Here is an 18,287-nt window from a genome sequence, read left to right on the forward strand (position 1 = left end):
TCCAGGACCTTCCCCTGCAGCTTGACTTTCCGTTGTTGCTGAATGACATAGCTTTTCCCTCCTACTGGTGAGATTGTGGAGGGGAAAAAGGAAGTCCTACACATTCGTGGAAAGGGACAATATCTCTATTACAGCACTACCTGCTTTCAATAAATAATTACAAGCAAATAGCTATACATTCTTATTACAGGTGCGCTGCCATGTCAAAATGTGCGTTTCAGAAAATAAAGGACAGCATATTTTAGGGAGATAGATAATATTCTCCATCCTATTTTACAAGGGATAAAGTACCCCCAAGTGGACAGTATACAGATCATACAAGTCGCAGAGGAGTGTCAAGGCCACATGAAGAGAAAAGGAGCAGGCTGAGTGCATTTAGGAAAAACTACTAATTAACATGCAATATTTTGTAATGTACAGATAGGGATCTTTCATAGTGTTTTTAACTCCCACAGAGATACTAACTAATACCTCCTCAGGCATGAGAGTTAATACTCTTTTGGGGGTTTTCTTTTCATAATCTGAGTTCTGCTATTCAGGTGACAGCAGAACTACAAATCCACCAATACTGGGAAAAATGAATGCGATGCTCTAATCATGCCTGCCCTGGAACTTTCTTCACACCTATGTTGTTTTGGATCCTTGAACCTGTCTTAGACCTCATGGTAGCAGCTGACAGGAAATAAGAGCTTCACCTTTACCCCCTTCACCACTGTGGTTTCTCCTGTGGTCTCGATGGAGCAGCTAAGGACGACTGCATATCAGAAGAGCTGTTTTTTGATCTACGACCATTAGCACTCACTCAGACAGTACACATACTCACTGACTTTGACAGAAAATCACACACGCAAAGTAACCACCTCAGTCAAGAAGACCTTGATAAAAGCTGGTCATTAAAAACAACTGTGAGAAACTAGATACGTTTTGTAGGCCCCCCACTAGACAGTGAAAACACTATGCTTGGTCCACCCCAGTTTGTAACAGAACCACTCATCAATTTAAATAAATGGTATCTGACAATATCGTCCAGCAGAGAAAATCCTATGTGGGTGCCATACTTTCAGACCAAGAGAAATTGCTATCATTAAGCTGTTTTTGTTTGAGGTAGTCTATTATTTTCTCATTACTGGTGGATAAAAAACATAATTCTTCACTTGTCAGAGCGTTGTCAAGTTCTACGAACATTTTCCATCCTGTAGTAAACCAACATAAGGGGTGAATTCTCTGCAACCGCTGGGCAGGAATACAGCTCGACTGCATTATCCATGAAAAAATGATCCATTTTCCCTCCAAAATCATTTTTCTCAATTTTGCCAGAGAACCACTTTACTGTTGAAAGGGGCAAAGAGGGGTATCTAGGCCCACTACCTTTTTGGTTTCAGTCAACAGTTCAGATCATACCTCTACAGCTATTCAGCAGATAAACCAGCTGAATGTCCCTTGGACCCCATCCCAGCCATATTTGTTTAGGGAATGTCAAAGCTATCACACTTCCTTCTGTGAAGCTTTCTTCTTTAGTTTACTTTATTCGGTGCAAAAAGACCATAAAAGACATAAAATAAATAAATAACATACAAATTTCACAGTCATAAAAATTTCTAAAAACGTTGTTAATACATTTTCCGAACACCATGACCAGCATATCCAAAATCTAACACAGCCTGGATTATGTCCATGTTTCCCAAGTCATGTAAGTGGGAGTAAGCAAGTTGGCTAGTTCTAATGCTGTTAGACTGAAATAGCGGACGTAAAAATCTTTTTCTTGGAGCAGTGTATAAAGTGCAAAAAAGCATAAAATGTAGTGTACTTTGAGATGTCTTTCCATCACAGCAGCAAGGAGGAAGGTTCGTAAACCAGGTTCCAGCAACTGGGAATGCTACCAAAAAGTGTAAGGTGTTTAGACGTAGTCTTGTGAGTAAAAACCTTTGTCGCACATGATTAATGATGGTCAGATACAACTTTGGTTGAAGTTGTTGTGTCTCATAATTTGTCCATAGTCTCATTGAACTAGAGGCTGGGTCCATGTCCTGGTTATTCTGCCAGAACAAGTCTTTAACCTTCTTAATGTCCTGTCTTGTTAAAGTATCTGGTTTGAGAAAAAGGTCTCCTAATCCTAATGATAGGAGAGAGAGATGAACATATCTAAGCCAGGGAATATCTAGAGATCGTGACAGAAGGAGACAGTCCTGTATCACCTTTCTACATAGAAGCGCTTCAGGCTTAGTCCAGATTTTAACCCACAGTATGAGAGGTTGAAGTTTTATATAGCTAGATATGTACCTCAAACCTACTTCTTTATGACAGAACTTTACTGATGTAGATTGAGGGACTGATAGTAGCCTTCTTAGAAATTTATTTTCTATAATCTGGAGCCCTGTACAATCTGCAAGCCCCCAAACCCCAGCTCCAAATGTCGCGGTAGAGAGGCATTTAGAAGTGAAGACAGTCATCATTTCCTTGACAGGTTTATGCCGGAGACTTCTTGCAAACCTAAAAACAGCTTCAATGGTTTTTTGGAATTGTATTGAGCGTATATTAACTAAAAACTTACAGTTAAAATCTACATCAATGGGGGACCCCCAGATACGTAAAATGTGGGACCTTAAGTATCTCATGCCCATTTAGAGTAAATTTTTTCGTTTTTGCTAATTTAGGACCGCACTTCATAACAAATGACTTAGTTCTGTTAATTTTAAGACCAAGGTTCCTCATTAAGGTATTAAAAGCATTCAATAAAATCTGAAGGCCATTTGCTGTCCTTGAAATTAGTACTGCATCATCCGCGTATAAAAGTACAGGGATTGGAGAGTTATTGATATCTGGGGAATCTTTCCCTAATTCACAAAGAAATTTCTCCAGCCCATTTATATACAAGAAAAAGAGGAAAGGGGCAAGAACACATCCCTGTCTGACCCCTTTTTTGAGAGGGTAATTTCTCTGTCAAGCCTCCCTCTCGGGAGTAACGGACCCGAGCCTCTGTGCAGGCATGAAGTTTGCTAAGTAATATAACTATGTCTTTATCCACGCCCATATCCAGCATTACCTTCCACAATTTCTCCCTGCTAACTGTATCAAAGGCGCAGGAGAGATTCATAAATGCTAAGTGTATATTGCCCCTTTTGGCTTTAGTATATTTCTGGACTATAAGTGTCAAATTAAGAGTTTGTTCGACTGTGCCCACCCCTGGGCGAAAGCCAAATTGTATTTCTGAGAGGGAGTGAGTATCAGCCGGCCATTCTTTTAACTTATTGAAAATCACTCGGCCTAGAATTTTGACTGAACTGTCTAGCAAGGAGATTGGGCGATAGCACAGGGGGTCTGCCCTATCTCCCTTCTTAAAAATCGGGACGATGATCGCTTCTTTCCAGGAGTCTACTAGAGGGCCTACCACGGCCGATCTCATGACGTTGGTTAGCAGAGGTCCCCAAAAATCTGGAAGTGCTTTATATAGGTCAGCAGGAATTCTGTCTGGGCCAGGGGCTTTCTCTGATGGACTATCTTGGATTGCTTGTTTAACGTCATCCACACTTATAATATTACTAAAAGCCAAACTTAACTGATCGTTTCCTGCAGGTTTTAGACAGTTTAACATTTCTAATTGGATGTTAGTCTCTATGGCAAAAGTTTTTTTGAAATAGTCCACCCAAGTCTTGGCTGGAATGACAGTGTCCATGGGCGTCTCATATTTATCGCTCAGTAGTGAAGAGTTAACCACACGCCAGAATGCAGTTGTATCTTTGATTTTGATTGCAGCCATCAATTCCTCCCTCCTTTCTTAATTAGTATGCTTCAAACTGGATTAAACGGTGGTAGAATAGGGAGAAATTGACGTCTTGGTGGATATAAAACTATGAGTGAATCACAATGTTTACGACACAATGAGCCTGTGCTCTAGAAACTAAGCACTGCAGCTCACAGATGTCTTTGCAGGAGATGCCTTAGTTTTCCTCTCATTTGCTCCTTTAATTTTAGATTCTCCTTAACATAGATTTAATTGACGGACTTGTATTCTTTCACTTCTCAGTTTAGGGAACTAGTTTTTTTTCATTAAGCACCACATGAAAATCCATGTTTTTTCTATCTTTTTCATTTGTGTGCTTCTCCCCTACCAAATATCTCCCCCATGCTCCGAACTGACCTCTCTATCAGGTGCTTTTGCCCCAGCTACCCCTTCATTCCATGTTGCTTTCTCCCTTATGTACTGCTTTTGCTCTCATCAAACTACCTGTCTTTATTTTTATTTAATCCCTCCCCCCTCCAATACCATGCTGCTCTCCCTTCCCAGCTTATCCATTACTCAAGTTGTAATTTGTTGGAGAGTCCGGCAGCTGGCATTTGCTCCACTGCAAGAAAAAAACTTTTGGACACAATTTTTTGTTGTTGTAATTTACTGATCTAACAGGTGTCTGCCATTTTAGTGTAGTCAATTAACAAAAACGAAAATGGTTCTGTAGGCATGCATACATATGGTGACACTTATGCTGCTTCAACGGCCGTGTCATCATCCCTTATTTTATTTGTTGCTGACGCTGCACACAATCAGCAAAAAGCACTGGCACAGCGAACAGGTCTACATGGCAAGACTTACTGGCTTTCCCAAAGCTTATTGTGAGGAAATTTGATGTATTATAGGGTGTGGTTGTGCAATCTCAAAGTTTAATATACTTACCAACCCCTTTAAGACCTTTTGGTTTTGTTTACTAAATCCTCAGCTCAATCCTGGATAGCTGTGACACTGAGCAGTGAAGCTTACACAGAGGAACAGGCGTTCAGCATTACACAGCACCAAAAACAAATGAAGAAGAAATCACCACAACATTCAAAGAATCCGACACCAATTTATGAAAACAGACTGTATTTTTACAAGAATTTAGACTTTAGAATGAAAAAAAAGATTACACCGGTTCCAGAGTTGTTGATTTACAAGCAATAATATATCAAAGCAATTTCATCAACAGCAAACAAGTCTTGGCAAAGTCACCGAATTGGACACTTGAAAGGTTTTTCATAGAAAATGTAGGTAGGTGTCAATGCGGACGGTTACAAGTACTTGGGCACTCCGGTTAGGAGCTAGTTAGGGGGACCAGCAAGGTCCTCAAGAACAGTTACCTTCACAGGAAAAGAAGCCCTTCAACAATTCCAGGCCCTTAGTCCGCACTGAAATGGATTCCCATGGAGTGGTCCTGATGAAAGGAATGAAGAATGCTGAAGATGCTGTAACGATGCATTGGGTGCAACTGGTCGATGAGGGTCTTTCTGCAGGGATTTCTCAGTCCACGAAGATGATGAGGGGTTCCTGGTTGCAGTGACGACGTCCCAGAAAGTCTTCTCCGGTCTGGCCAAAGTCCAGTTCTCACTGGACTATCAGTCACAGGCCAATCCCTCCTGGTTTGATAACTTCACTTCTGAGTGTCCCAGCAACTCTCCGACAGCACTCCCGAGCTTAGCAATCTCGGGTGCAACTCTGTGGGTCAGGTCTTGGTCCTTGGTGCTGCCTGGAGGCAGTGGTAGTGGCTTGAAGTCTCTGGGCTACCAACTTGCTCCAGCAGGCTTCTTCAGCTGTTGTGTCTCTGTGCTGCACACAGAAGGCCGGTCAGCTGGCCCTTGGAGTTCTCTCGGCTTGATTGTGCTCTGGAGACAGTTTCTCCTTGAGCAGGGCACGGTGGAACAGTCCCTCTCTTCACTAGCACCAGGTGCGACAGGTGCAGTCCTTGTCAGTGAAGCTTCTCTTTGCTGGTCCCTCAGTGCAGCAGGACAGTCCTCCTTCAAAGTTGGCCGAGATCTGAGGCCTAGGTGCCAGGGTGCTCCCTTTATGCTCAGAAAGTGCCCTCAGGGTAGGATGCGGTTTGTAGCCAATGGGTTATCAGGTTCCCTTCCACCTGGTGACATCCTATGGAGTGTGCCATCCGGCTATCACAGCATACACCATTCTGCCCACTCTTAAGATGGTGAGATACCTTTCCTGGTCTACAGACCTCCCTAGACCATCCCCAGGGTGTGTCTACCTCAGGGCTACATGCCCCTGGCAAAACCAGTTTGGCTGCCAATGCAAGCCTGTCTACCTCAATAATGAGGCAGCCCTCCCTCCTGGTGCTACACATCTGCTCTTCAAAGGTGGCTTCACCTTTGAAACCTGCCTTTTGGGGCAACCTCCCAAGTCTTCCTGCGGGAGGGAACTGAACCCTCCCTTGCCTGCAATCCATCACTGTTCTCCTTCCTGAGAGTTGTTAGCACATCCCTCCAGGATGGCAGAAAGCTGTCTCGTGGAGCAGGCTCCATATATGCTCAGAAAGGCACAGGATTTTTAAAGGCAACAAAATAGCAGCTTTTATAGAACTGCACACTGTAACAAGTTACCTTCATTTTTGACTAAAGAAACAAGTTGGACTTACTGTAACGAGTTGCTTGATACTTTGGAGTGCATACTTTGGTCACTCCATTCAGGGCTTAGCACAGCTGAGCTGCCAGCATGTAACTATCTACTCGCCAATTCGGCAACTAAACCTTTACAAAGTAAGAAACAGATGTTTTGAATGTTTACTGCCAGGGCATGCAAAGTACGTACCCTGCCTGGGTCATATGTTGCACCCTGCCTTTAGGGCTCGGTAGGCCTGCCAGAGGGGTGGCTTACACACATGTACTGGGGTAGTGGAGGCTTTGTCACTGCTTTCAATGGCAATGTTGGGCTAGCAGTGCACGCCTGCTCTACCAGTCTGCAGTGACGGACTGGGGGACTTGTTTTACTTGGGGCTCTTAAAGGGGCACAACCAGTGCTGCAGGCTCTGGGGTATCCCGCTAACTCACATAACCTGGGTACCAGGGCACTATTTACTAGGAAATAACAGGTAACATAGGCATTTCCAAATGGTTACACCCAATTCAACATACACACTGGCACTGAGGTCTGGTTCGCATGCCTCAGTGCACTCTGAGTCAAAAAAACAGCAGCATTGGTTGAAAAATATGGGAGTGACCATACAAAAAGAGGCGTTTCCTTACACTTATTTAATCTTTTTTTAAACTGTAAATAAGAATGAGAAGCCTAGTGCTAGGTGCAAATTGTTACTTCTGAGATCAAAGAATATTTGCTAATGTTATGCACTTTTAAAATCAATAAAAAATAACAGGGTGGCTGTAGAACACTGGAAGACTCAATTGAAAAGAAAACAACTTGAACACCCTATTCAATCTGGCTTGCAGCTCACACATGGAACATAAGACCTAACTGATTTCTGCAACTTCTGCAGGTGTTTACTGCTAAACATATTCTATAATGAGAGATACTTTTAATCAGAAAATCATCTTGGCTTACAGAATTCCTGCTTAAGCTAGTGACCACATCTGAAAGATTTCAATAAAATATGTTCGGTTACCAACGGTAATTTAATTTGTTTTAGTTTAATGTGAAATTTATTTTGTATGTCACCTTACAGTTACTTCAGAGGGATAGATGGGCTGGCAATATACAGTTTATCTGAACAGCCAAAATCAGTGAAAAGTTGGAATCCCATTGAATGGGTGAAGCTTGTAGCCGATACTCTCTGGATACAACCCTTGACCTGTGACAGGTTTATTAGAAAAACATTTTATTAGTATAGTCCTTAAGAGTTTTACGTAGAAGGGCTGTGTTTGGATTTTGAGGCAGGGTTTAGAAACTGGCAAACCACTCCAAAGGATCCACCTTCGTGTTTCAGATTCTTGAAAACTTGCTAATGGATCGAGTAGATTTATGATGATCAGAAGCTTCTCCTAGCATTTTAGTGCAGGCCAATTTCTGCAGATATTCTGGGCCTCGGTCCCAGCATGCCTACTGGGCAATGCAAAGGACTTGTAATTTCATCCTGGATTTTAACAGGAGCCATTTGTGACCTTTAAGGGCACCCTATATGTGGTCACATTTGCACAGATTCTTCCTCGCTCCTCAATGCAAAGTGCTAGTTTCCGAAAAAAGCGCACTTTTAGCACAAACATCGGAGGAGGAGGAAGGTCTGATGGTCCCAGTCACCAAGGATGGTTTCCAGTTGAGGTGCTATCCAAGAGGGACACAACACAAAGCACATGCACACACACACACACACACACTTGTGCATACATGTGCATAAACACTGGTGCATGTAGACTTAAAAATACACAAATGTATGCCAATTACACACCCATCACCCAGCCCCTGAACCATTGAGGCTATTACCTGTCTCCACTTTCCAAACCCCTTCTATTCCTGGCTCCTGTACTGTTCACATATCTTCTCTAGCTACTGCAGTTCATACTGAGGTGAATCTGCTCTGACTACTGCTGCCACACCTCTTTATTGGCCCGGATCATTAATTTTGTTCTGTCTACCAGAGTCAGGCCTGCATAGTAAACAATGTCCATGCAACTTTGGTAGATTCAGAGTGGAGAAAGGTGGTCATGTTGCAGACCTTGTAATCAGACAGATGGTGCAAGTGTGGTGCTTTGCCATTGGGTCCACTAGCTGTAACTCAAAGGATTTGGATACGAACTCAGCTGTCTTCTTTAATGTGCCTATAACTTCTTAAATATCTACTGAGCTGGGATTCCTTTCTACATGGTACTTGTAGGGAACTGGTGACCTTCCAGTAGCCCCTGAGCTACTTTTTGAAGACCCTGGTCTACATCATGGCATTCTGATGACTAACCTTGAAGAGGTAGCTAGAGTATTAGGTGATGCTCTTCTCTGGTTGTAGACATTCTTGGACAATGGATGACAATCGGTAATGATGAAGAAATTCACACATAGGGTTGAAGGTTGACAAAAGGGCTTCTACTGGAATTTCCCCTTACTCTCTTTTCTTTAATGCCAATATGACTCTTTCCATGACATATTTAGCACATGTGAATGTCAATGTAATTTGTATGTGAATGGTACAAAACATTCTTAACGTCCGATGGAATTACAAATCAATTTCACAGATTAAAGGTGTGTTCATCTGCATCCATCAGTGACTCAAAGATTTTAAGATCAGAAAAAAAGAGGAGATGCCTCTGGGATCTTAAAGGAACCCACAATACAGCAATGTAAGCGTTCCTGTTGCCTGTACCCTTCTCTTAGTTGATTTATCTAGATCTAGGAAACACCGAATAGCTTAGGACAAAGAACTCACTTTTAAAAAGGATGTATGATGAAAGCAGTCTTTCATTGACCTCCTCAGCTCACAAAGATTTTATATTTTGTCTTCAGATAACTGAGTGGATGTGGAAAGAGGCACAGCAATTTCAAATGGACTCTAGCAGAATTTACAGCCAGTGTGCTGAACCCTCGTGCTGGATGCTCACTATAAATCTGTCAGACTAGAAGGCAGGCAATAAAAGTAAGCCATATTTCATCTTTAAGAAAAAAGTTCATTGAGCTTAATGAGAGCAGCAATTGCAATTGGTTTCTTTGCTCCACACTTTGGACGGTGACAGGCATAACATATGGTTACAAGTCAAACAATATTCTTAGTATTTCCTACTATTCTTTATCACGCAAGCCACAGTGTTCTCAAGGAACAAAACATGATTCGAAAAAGTATCTCTGGGTGGTACGGCAGTCAGTGGGACATTGTGTTAATTCTTTAGTTTCTTTGCAGAACAAAATATATGGTGATCTGTTTTATAAAATGCACATTGGGTACCCTTTTACAAAACATTTTAATGTAAGCATTTATGCAGCTATAGCATTTCTCTGTTACAAAATCTACAATTGTACACACTGTTCTCAGTTGTTGCTTGTACACATACTCTGTGAATGTGCACAAAAGAGTGCTTTAACTTTCGTTATTAAGATACAGATTGCATTATTTTAGCCCATTTCAAGTTGTAGGCCATTCCTAGTGCACTACTTTCAAAGTTAGGAATAATACTCGATTCTGACCTGTGCTTGGACCATCAACAATTTCTCTGTCTTTATTGCAAGTATCCACAAGATTTTTTTGTTTCATCAACAACACATCAGTGTCAGTGTTCACATCACCTGTTAAATAAAAACACAACCCATCATTTAAACCCTCACCATGCAAGGACCTAATACGCATTGATCACACATTTATGATGTCTGCATAGTGTGAGCCAACAGTGAATCCACTGAAGATCAGCAACTATAAAACTGTGTAGAGAAGTTTTGAAAACAAAGCTAAAAGTAATCTCAAACTATGTTTCATACCAGTAGTGCTATGTTTATTAGCCAGCAAATAAATAATAACTGGAAAGTAAATTAGGGGAATGTGAAAAGGACGACCTATCATGAAAAGTTGACTAACAATTGTTGATCACTGTACTTGTAAAGTCCATCAACTTCCTTAGACAGACCCTAAGTATTTAATAATGGATTTCCTAAGTAATTGATAGGAAATATTATTGAACAATTCAAATTATTGTGTCTGGCTACTAACCCCACATATCATCCCAATGTCCTCGGATGTGATCTGAATTAGTCTTACCCTGAACACTAGAGTTGGTGGGAGTTGGTGAAGGAAATAAACTAAAAACTAATATTGCTCAGATTAGAGTGGTGTAATCTGTCTGTCTGGATGAGTGTTAATAAACACCATTGATTATGTTCTGGATGTAGAGGAGTCGCATACCTCAGGAGTTACTGAAGTTCCCGTGAATTGGACAAGGTAAAAAGGTGGGGGCAGGATGTATTTGATGTGGGATTGATCGACAGAGATTGTAATGTATAAGATGAGTGGACCAATGGCAAGGGAGAACAAGGATTTGTACTGGACAGCAGAGGAGGTGAGGAAGCGCCTTGAGACCCTCACGGGTGAGTAGCCACGCTTTACAAATACTGATTGACTGAAGTTTCATGGAAACCATGCATAGGCCTCGAGACTCTTTGAAGCTGAGGGACAGAAAAATGAGAAGCTACGAAGTGTAAGCAAAAATAAAAGTATTGCAAATGTCATGTGCATGGCAGTGTCAAAATAAGTGCATTCAAAGTCTTCCAAATTTGCCATTTTTTTAATGGAAATTAAGAGTTATCACAATTAATACAGCTAAGATAATGTGAACTTTGAGGATATAACCTCAACAATTTCTCTTGCCTCAAAATAGAATACCTCAGTCTTTCCAACTCACTTGGAGAAATGTTCACAGCGTTCTCTTGCTCCAAGACCTGACATTCCTTCAGACACAGGTCATCCTTTTCTTTGGGTCTTAATGAGAAAACAGAGATAGCAATCAGAGGACCTATAAAGGAAACACAATATTAAAAGTTATTGTAAATGACAAGCCACAAACAAATAGTGCTATTACGGAAACAAATGAAATAGGAACAAGCATTGATTTGGTCTTGGTAAGCCAGTGCTATTTTTTTTTTCTTGCAAGCATGTGCCGTACGAATAGAAGGGAGAAAACTGAAGAAAGCTGCCACTTAAATCTGTCGGCCATATGCCTGCGAAAAGACATTTTGAATAAGATAAATTTACCACTGAATGTAATTTTAAAAAAAAACAATAGAGTTGCTTCCTAGCAGGGAGATTGCTTAGAAACAGGTATGGAAACTCTTTTAGTTTTAATACACATCACACGAAAATAGAAAAATATGATTCTTACTGGCAAAAAGAAATTGTGTTAGCTTTGAATTACTATAACCTGAAAACATAGTTTAAACACACAAGCATGACTAAAAAATAAATAAAAAAGATGAACAATTGAAATAAAGGATTGGCAAAATAATGTATTTAGCCTACCAGCTCTGGAAGCGAAGTGTACGTTTTTTAGGCAGATATGCACTTGTGATCAGGAAAAATTGAATCAACAGGATCAAGTGGCTAAAATGATGTATGCTGGGGTGGGCAGAAACAACATGTAAATGAAAGATAAATAAAGCCCCTCAATGACTGTGTAAAAATTAATTAATGCTTATTATATGAGACTACAAATAAACTAAAGCTGCCTCTATGCCAGACCTAAAAATGATCTCTTCTGTACTGTCCAGAGTACATGGTGTACAAAGTGTACCCAGGGCATGAAAGTTAAGTGCTACTAGTGGACGGTTGCACCTATTGTGCCATCCGCTATAGTGGCAAAGGAAACATGGCTTAATGCCTATCCAGTGTAGCATGACTGCAGCTGTGTGAACTCAGCAATATGACACGTCAAATTACCCTTTTTGACAGGTAACATGATTCCTTTTAATTATTAGTAATTCACCCCTATGTAAACTTTGTTGGTCACAAGGTACTGTGCATTTAGTGGGACATGCAAAACATTAATATTACTTTGTTCCAACAGTCACAAGGCCCTATATGAAGTGAGACTTTTAATAAATAGTAAGGAAAAGTAACCTTTAGAAAATTACCCTTTACCTTCCTGAACTGTCTTCAGGCTAAAAAGTATACACCTCTGCCAGTTCTCATCGGGTGCTTGGCACTAAACATTTGTGAATGAGGGTTGAAATGCCTCTGTGGCGCAAACAATAGTTGGATGAGCAGAAATGGCTCTTCGGCTCAAAAGAATATGCAGAGTAGGAGCTGAGGGCATCTTTTTTACAAAATATTGTTAAATCCAACTTGGCACTTTGGTTGAGCCATGTGTCATACTTTGGCACATTTGAACCGGGAGAGAACAGGGTGCCATAACAATTTTTGTGGCACCACTGTCTGGTTGTTTAAGGGCCTAACTTTTGTCCTACCAGAATTCTGACTGTGGATTTGTCATGGGCACAGTGACTGTTTCTAGCTGGATCAAGTGTTAGATGTGGGAGGACACTAAGATTACCACATTACACTCCCCACACACCGCCAAGTCACAGCCTCAGTTCAGTGTGTCCAAAGACTGTTGCCATCTTGAAGCTCCCCAAACAAATAGCACTTCGGGCCTGTTTGAAGTAAGGCAAACAGGAAACACTGCAAAAAGTAGGTAAGTCAAGTCCTGGAACACTTTCCTCATTGGTTAGGGAGGGGCTAGGAGTAAGCCAACCCACTAGCTAGTGCCTGCATAAATATGACAACCCCATGCACCCTCTTCGGAATGCTTCCTGACCTACAGAAGATCAGAAGGGGGCTGGGCCTGCTGTCTGTGAAGGACTGGACTTGCTCCCACTTGTACCCAGGACAAAGAGGTGGGTTACAAGGGTGAATTGGCTGACCTCCTGTGTGGCTACAGGGAGACAACAAGCTGCAAAAGGCCTTTTCCCAGACGTACCCAGCTGACCAGTTGCAACTGAATCTGGACTGTTACCTGCTGTTGGCCTGACATTATGTGAGTCTCTAAAGGCCTCCTCTGAGGCCCTGCGGCCATAGCACTGTACTCCTGTGGTTTGCCGGGACTTAAAAGACTAAACAAGAAGGTAACATCTCGGAACAGGATGCACCTGATTGGTGTAATCAACCCATCCTCCATTGCGGTAGGCCTCAAATTGCACGTAGGACTGGTCTACTGTGACCACTGACTATCTTTGCTCCTTTGTGCCTTTAGGTGCTGTTTTCCCTTACATCTTATAAAACTCATGCCTTTAGTTCCTCTTATTGGATTACTGTCATTTTGTTTATAAAAGATTAATATTTTTCTACTGCAGCTTGGGCTTTCATCTTTGGCATTTTGACTTCATTACTATTTTGGTACTACACCAATACTTACGTGCTGCCTTAAGTTAAGCCTGTCTGCTCTGTGCCACAGGTACCAGGGGTAGAGCTCAGATTAATTTAGTGACCCACCCGAAATAACATATTTTCTGAAAGAAGATGTTGATTCATATTGAAAATACTTTGGGATTCCTCACCAAAGCCAACCCAGCTATTGTCTTATTAGGAATGAGATCTAGCAATCTGGGAAATGTAACAAATAAGGACTAGAATGTAATTATTATTATATTACTAGCTGCTAAACAAACATAGCTTCCAAATGGAAAAAGATGATCTCTCCTTTTCATATCTAAATGGTCCAAATGTTTGTGGTCAATCGTGGTGATGTATATCTTGACACTAAAGAGACAAGAGGGACAATTCTGAAACGCTGTGGGCACCAGGAAAAATTAATTATGCCATGATTCAATGTTAATGTCATGAGTGTTGCGTCCTAAATAGCTAATGGCGCGATGCCATGGTAAAGAGCCAGGATGAGAAGCAATAGACTCTAATGCTTACTATTGGAGCTACTACCATGGCATAAGACTTAACTACATCCTAGGATAATTCTTCTTCTCTTCTCTTTTTGTTTGTCTCCTAAGTGCACAGAGTATGTTTTTGCTGCCCAGGAAATAGAAGGATGGTGGAATGGGAGTGACTTCAACAGACCCTTGAACTGCATTTGTAATTGGGTATTAATTTAGTATTTTATCCCTTTGTCCACGCTACCATTTTCCCTACACATATAATATATTTGGATAAACACAACATTGAAGCATGAGCCCTGGGAGTGGCTTTCACACCTCATGTGGGGCCAATCACTCCGTGGGCTCCAGCTGGATGCTAATGCAAATTAGCCTCCAGTGGCTTTAGGCAGGGTAAGGGTAACTTTCTAACATGTACATTTTCCTTAACATTGATTAAACATCCAACTTTGCCAGTAAATTTGACTGTTAATAAATAATATAAAGAGTCCAATTATGGAATTTCTAGCTGTTTCAACTCATAGATCACATTATTAAATGTAATATTATATCCCTGTGTTTTCCTATGGAACAGCCAGCTTTGCTACAGTGAAACTAGCCTTTGGGGCCGTTCCACTGTAAGGACATGAATAACATTAAATTTCGCCATGTTCTATTTGTAAATGCCATTCACCTGCCCTATGAGCTGTAAGGCCTACTTAGGGGTGACATATCAATATTTTAAAGTAATGTTTAGATCTGTCAAGAGGGGTTATTTTGACAGGCTGAAGTGCAGTTGTTAAACTGCCAGAACCACGCTACAATTGTAGACCTGAAGTCTTGTTTACACTGTCACGGTAGTGAATGGCACAATAGGTGCTGCAGTCCACCAATGACATTTAACGTAGAGGCTCGGATTACACTTTGTACCATGTACTAGGGACTTATAGGTAAGTTAAACATGCCAACAGGAGTATAACCAATTCTGACATGTTTTAGGGGGTCAAAGCCTAATGACCCTTGTTCTTGGAATCTGGACCCTATGGTTGGGCATCCTGAGATGTGCCGAAGCGGACAATGACACTGATAAAAAGCCTGTGATTTTGTGTGTAGAATCTGCACGGACCATCTAGCAGACAGGTCTGCCCTCCCGGAGGATGGCCTGTTTTTATTTAAAATTTCCTAACAAGCAAGACACCATTGCATCCAAAACACGAGTCCTGGGCCTGTGCCCCAATCCCCTTCTTAAGGTAATGCAGTGGGCTGTCCCTGGATCAGCACTGTATTTCTAATCACAGATGACAGGCAAGCCTTAAGAGCCAAATTGACTACTATGAGCTTCAGGAAAATGATGTGATACATCCTCTTCTTCACCACCCACAGTTCCAGCATAGTCAGCATATAGATGAGCACCCTATCCCATTAATGAATCATCTGTGGTAGTCTTCTGTGATGGGAAGTCCCAATGAAATGGAAAGTTTCAAAGAAATGGAAGTCCTTTCAACAGATTGCACCTTTTGCACCACGCGACCGTTTGCTTTATTGCCAAACAAGATGAAGGTTATAGCGGCAGCAGTCCTCCTACAGCATCAATTGATCTTCCAGTCATAGTTCTGGGAGACCCCTACGGAGTCCGGCATTCGTAACAATCAAAGTGCGTGATGCAGAAGATCAAACCAGGGATGAAACTTGGCATGCTGACGATAAATGGCTTGCAAATGGACGACACTCTTTCCACCCGGTTTGCATCCACTGTTGCAGTCATGTCTGACAAGATCTCACCTGTTCAAATTGTGCATTTCACAGAGTTGGCTCGAATGTCCAGCCAATGCAGCAGTGTTAAATTAATGTGGAAAATCCTGGTACTGATATACAAAGATGAGCTGTTTTCACAACTCAGCAGGAACTATCGTCACCCATTGATTTAGGAGGCCACTTTATAAGTTATTGTTGACCCAGAGATTTATATGAGCTGATAATTCTACCTGCAATAATTTGTGAGCTACGTTGTACTGAATTACTGTGGAGGAATGATTTTCAACTGGTCACATCTAGTGTTCCGGGATCTTCTTGTGCATACCCAATGGCAAGGGAATATCAAAAGGAACAGGAACTTAATCAGATCACTGAACTGTAATATTTGATTTGATGCTAGCAGCAAAAATGAGGTCCAGTATTTTTCCTTTACAGTGCGTAGGCAGTTGGGGGTGTAGGAGGAGACTGTGCATGTGAACAGCATTCTCAAGTACAGAGTACGGTTTTAATTTAATGTTACCTCTGTCAATATTGAAATCCCTAGAAAGGTGTTTTTGGCGGATATCACGAGGCCGGATGTCACACAGATGGTTAAGGGATCTGTGAAGTTAACTTTGAGCTTGGGTAGGTGACAGATTGTGTGACGAAGAATGGTGTTCGTGGACATAAAATTATGGAAACTTTCAGGCAGTAAAAAGAGTTGTAGCCCCCACCCACCTCCCCGCCATACCTACAGGTCTGTTGCCTGTGGTTGATTGCAGTTGTGGGTCCAGTACCATAGGGGAAGAAAGACATCTCACTCTGAAGTAAATGGTGCTGAATTTAAACTTAGGTAAATTAAATACTTGACCGTTTTTGACTTTCAAGTAAATGGTCAATTGTAGCTCTGCCAACGATACCATTTATAAGGAGGTCTGGTAGGGCCTAAGTAGTAGGAATGGCTGGTCTTAGCCTCTTAATTTTTATGGTCTCATCGTGGAACTGGTGCCTGATGTCAATTTATAACTCGTTAATCTGAAAGTCTTCAACAGACAGCAATCCTTTGAGGGATTTTTTCGGTGGTTTACACACTTTTCGCTCTTTGCACCGCTAGCTGCTCCACACTTCTAGCTCTCATCTACTTTTGGGATGAAAATCACTTGTGTTTTGTGCAATTGCTGTACCATGCTATACATTCTGATAAACAGCTTTATATAACAATACAACCTCACCCAGGGAACGTAAGGCTTGGTTGATTTCATTCATCACATTGTTGTAAAGTTCCTTCTGCCAGTGGTGTAAAAGTGTCCACTCCTCTTCAGAAAAACGTGCAGCAACATCCCAAAATGTACGTGGTACCTAAAACACAAGAAAATATCTCCTTAGATTAAGAAACATCAGTCAAATGTACGTAAAGGAAATATTCTTACAAAGTAGGTTTTTTAAATTATGCTTTAGAAAATCACCTAGGTCCCCTCTACATTTTTCTCAAATGAATAGTTAAAAAGCAGGATTGGAAAACGTTACACACCGTTTGTGACTAACACATCTAGCATCCATGTATGCCCCAGGTGAAGGGGTCCGTCATGCATTATTATTTCAAGGTCTTTATCGCTGACTCTTATCTTGCTGGAGTTTGCGCCAGCTTTAAAATATACTGGAATAACTACACATGTCCAACAATATATTCTGCAGTTTGAATGTTCTTGTTCTTCAGCATTCATACCTGCAGGGGTTCACTCTTGATATGTAATGCCACCGCCTAAAAGAATAAACTACAAATAATAGCCAACCCAACACCAATTATTCAAAGGAGGTGACATTAAAACATAAACATAACTCGCCTCAGCAGCATGCTTCTGCGACATTTCTTTTCTAGTCTTCATTGGTATTCGACAAATGTCAGTTTAGTGTTTGAAGTAGAAAGCAGTGGGAATGCAGAAGAATATGGCACCAGACTTTCTCTTGCATGAAGAGTCCACTGCAAAAATGGGATAAAGGACACGGCTGAACTTCCACGACAACGGCACTTGCGAGAGGTACTCAATGTGGAACTCCGTCTGGGATTTGGCTCGGTAACACAAGGAATGCAAACAAATATACAAAAGATACACTACTTTTTCAAGCATGCTCAATGTGAAGTTATACATTTGTGCGCATGCGTCTTACAGAAATACCGCTCTATGCACATGCTCGGTTTCAGAATACATTTCTGTCCCTGTGTCGTAGGAGGAGTCCGGTCCCTTGCTCATGCAGCGTGCGCTTGCTTCAGCCACTATGTGATGCTCGCTTTCCTCAAATTAAGAATCAGCTTCAAAAGCTAATATCGTCAAGTGTTTTGTCCTTCTCTCCTTGCAGTCCTAAATGGCAATCTACAAAGCTTCAGACTCTTTAAGCAAGCCTAGGCATGCCAGTTTCCAGGTCTATTCTGAAGAGCTGTCATCCAGTCGAGGAATGTAGTAGAATTCAGGAACAAGTGGTCTTTTTGTGAAAAGTGGTTAAACAAGTCACCATAACG

At 41.4% G+C, this 18,287-nt stretch overlaps 1 protein-coding gene across 1 annotated transcript in view; it reads right to left on the reverse strand.

Moving 5' to 3' along the window:
* Positions 1–17,892, reverse strand: part of LOC138300156 (zinc finger protein 485-like) — a 40,659-nt gene extending 22,767 nt beyond the window's left edge. The window contains exons 1-4 of the mRNA XM_069239114.1: positions 17,614–17,892; positions 17,002–17,128; positions 11,080–11,190; positions 9,875–9,973 (exon numbers count right to left, since the gene is read on the reverse strand). Coding sequence (XP_069095215.1) covers positions 9,875–9,973; positions 11,080–11,190; positions 17,002–17,128; positions 17,614–17,655 — 379 coding nt within the window. The 5' untranslated portion in view covers positions 17,656–17,892. The remainder of the gene's footprint in view (positions 1–9,874; positions 9,974–11,079; positions 11,191–17,001; positions 17,129–17,613) is intronic.
* Positions 17,893–18,287: the final 395 nt, after the last annotated feature.

The sequence above is a fragment of the Pleurodeles waltl genome, chromosome 6 (genome assembly GCF_031143425.1).
Source record: "Pleurodeles waltl isolate 20211129_DDA chromosome 6, aPleWal1.hap1.20221129, whole genome shotgun sequence".
NCBI lineage: Eukaryota > Metazoa > Chordata > Amphibia > Caudata > Salamandridae > Pleurodeles > Pleurodeles waltl.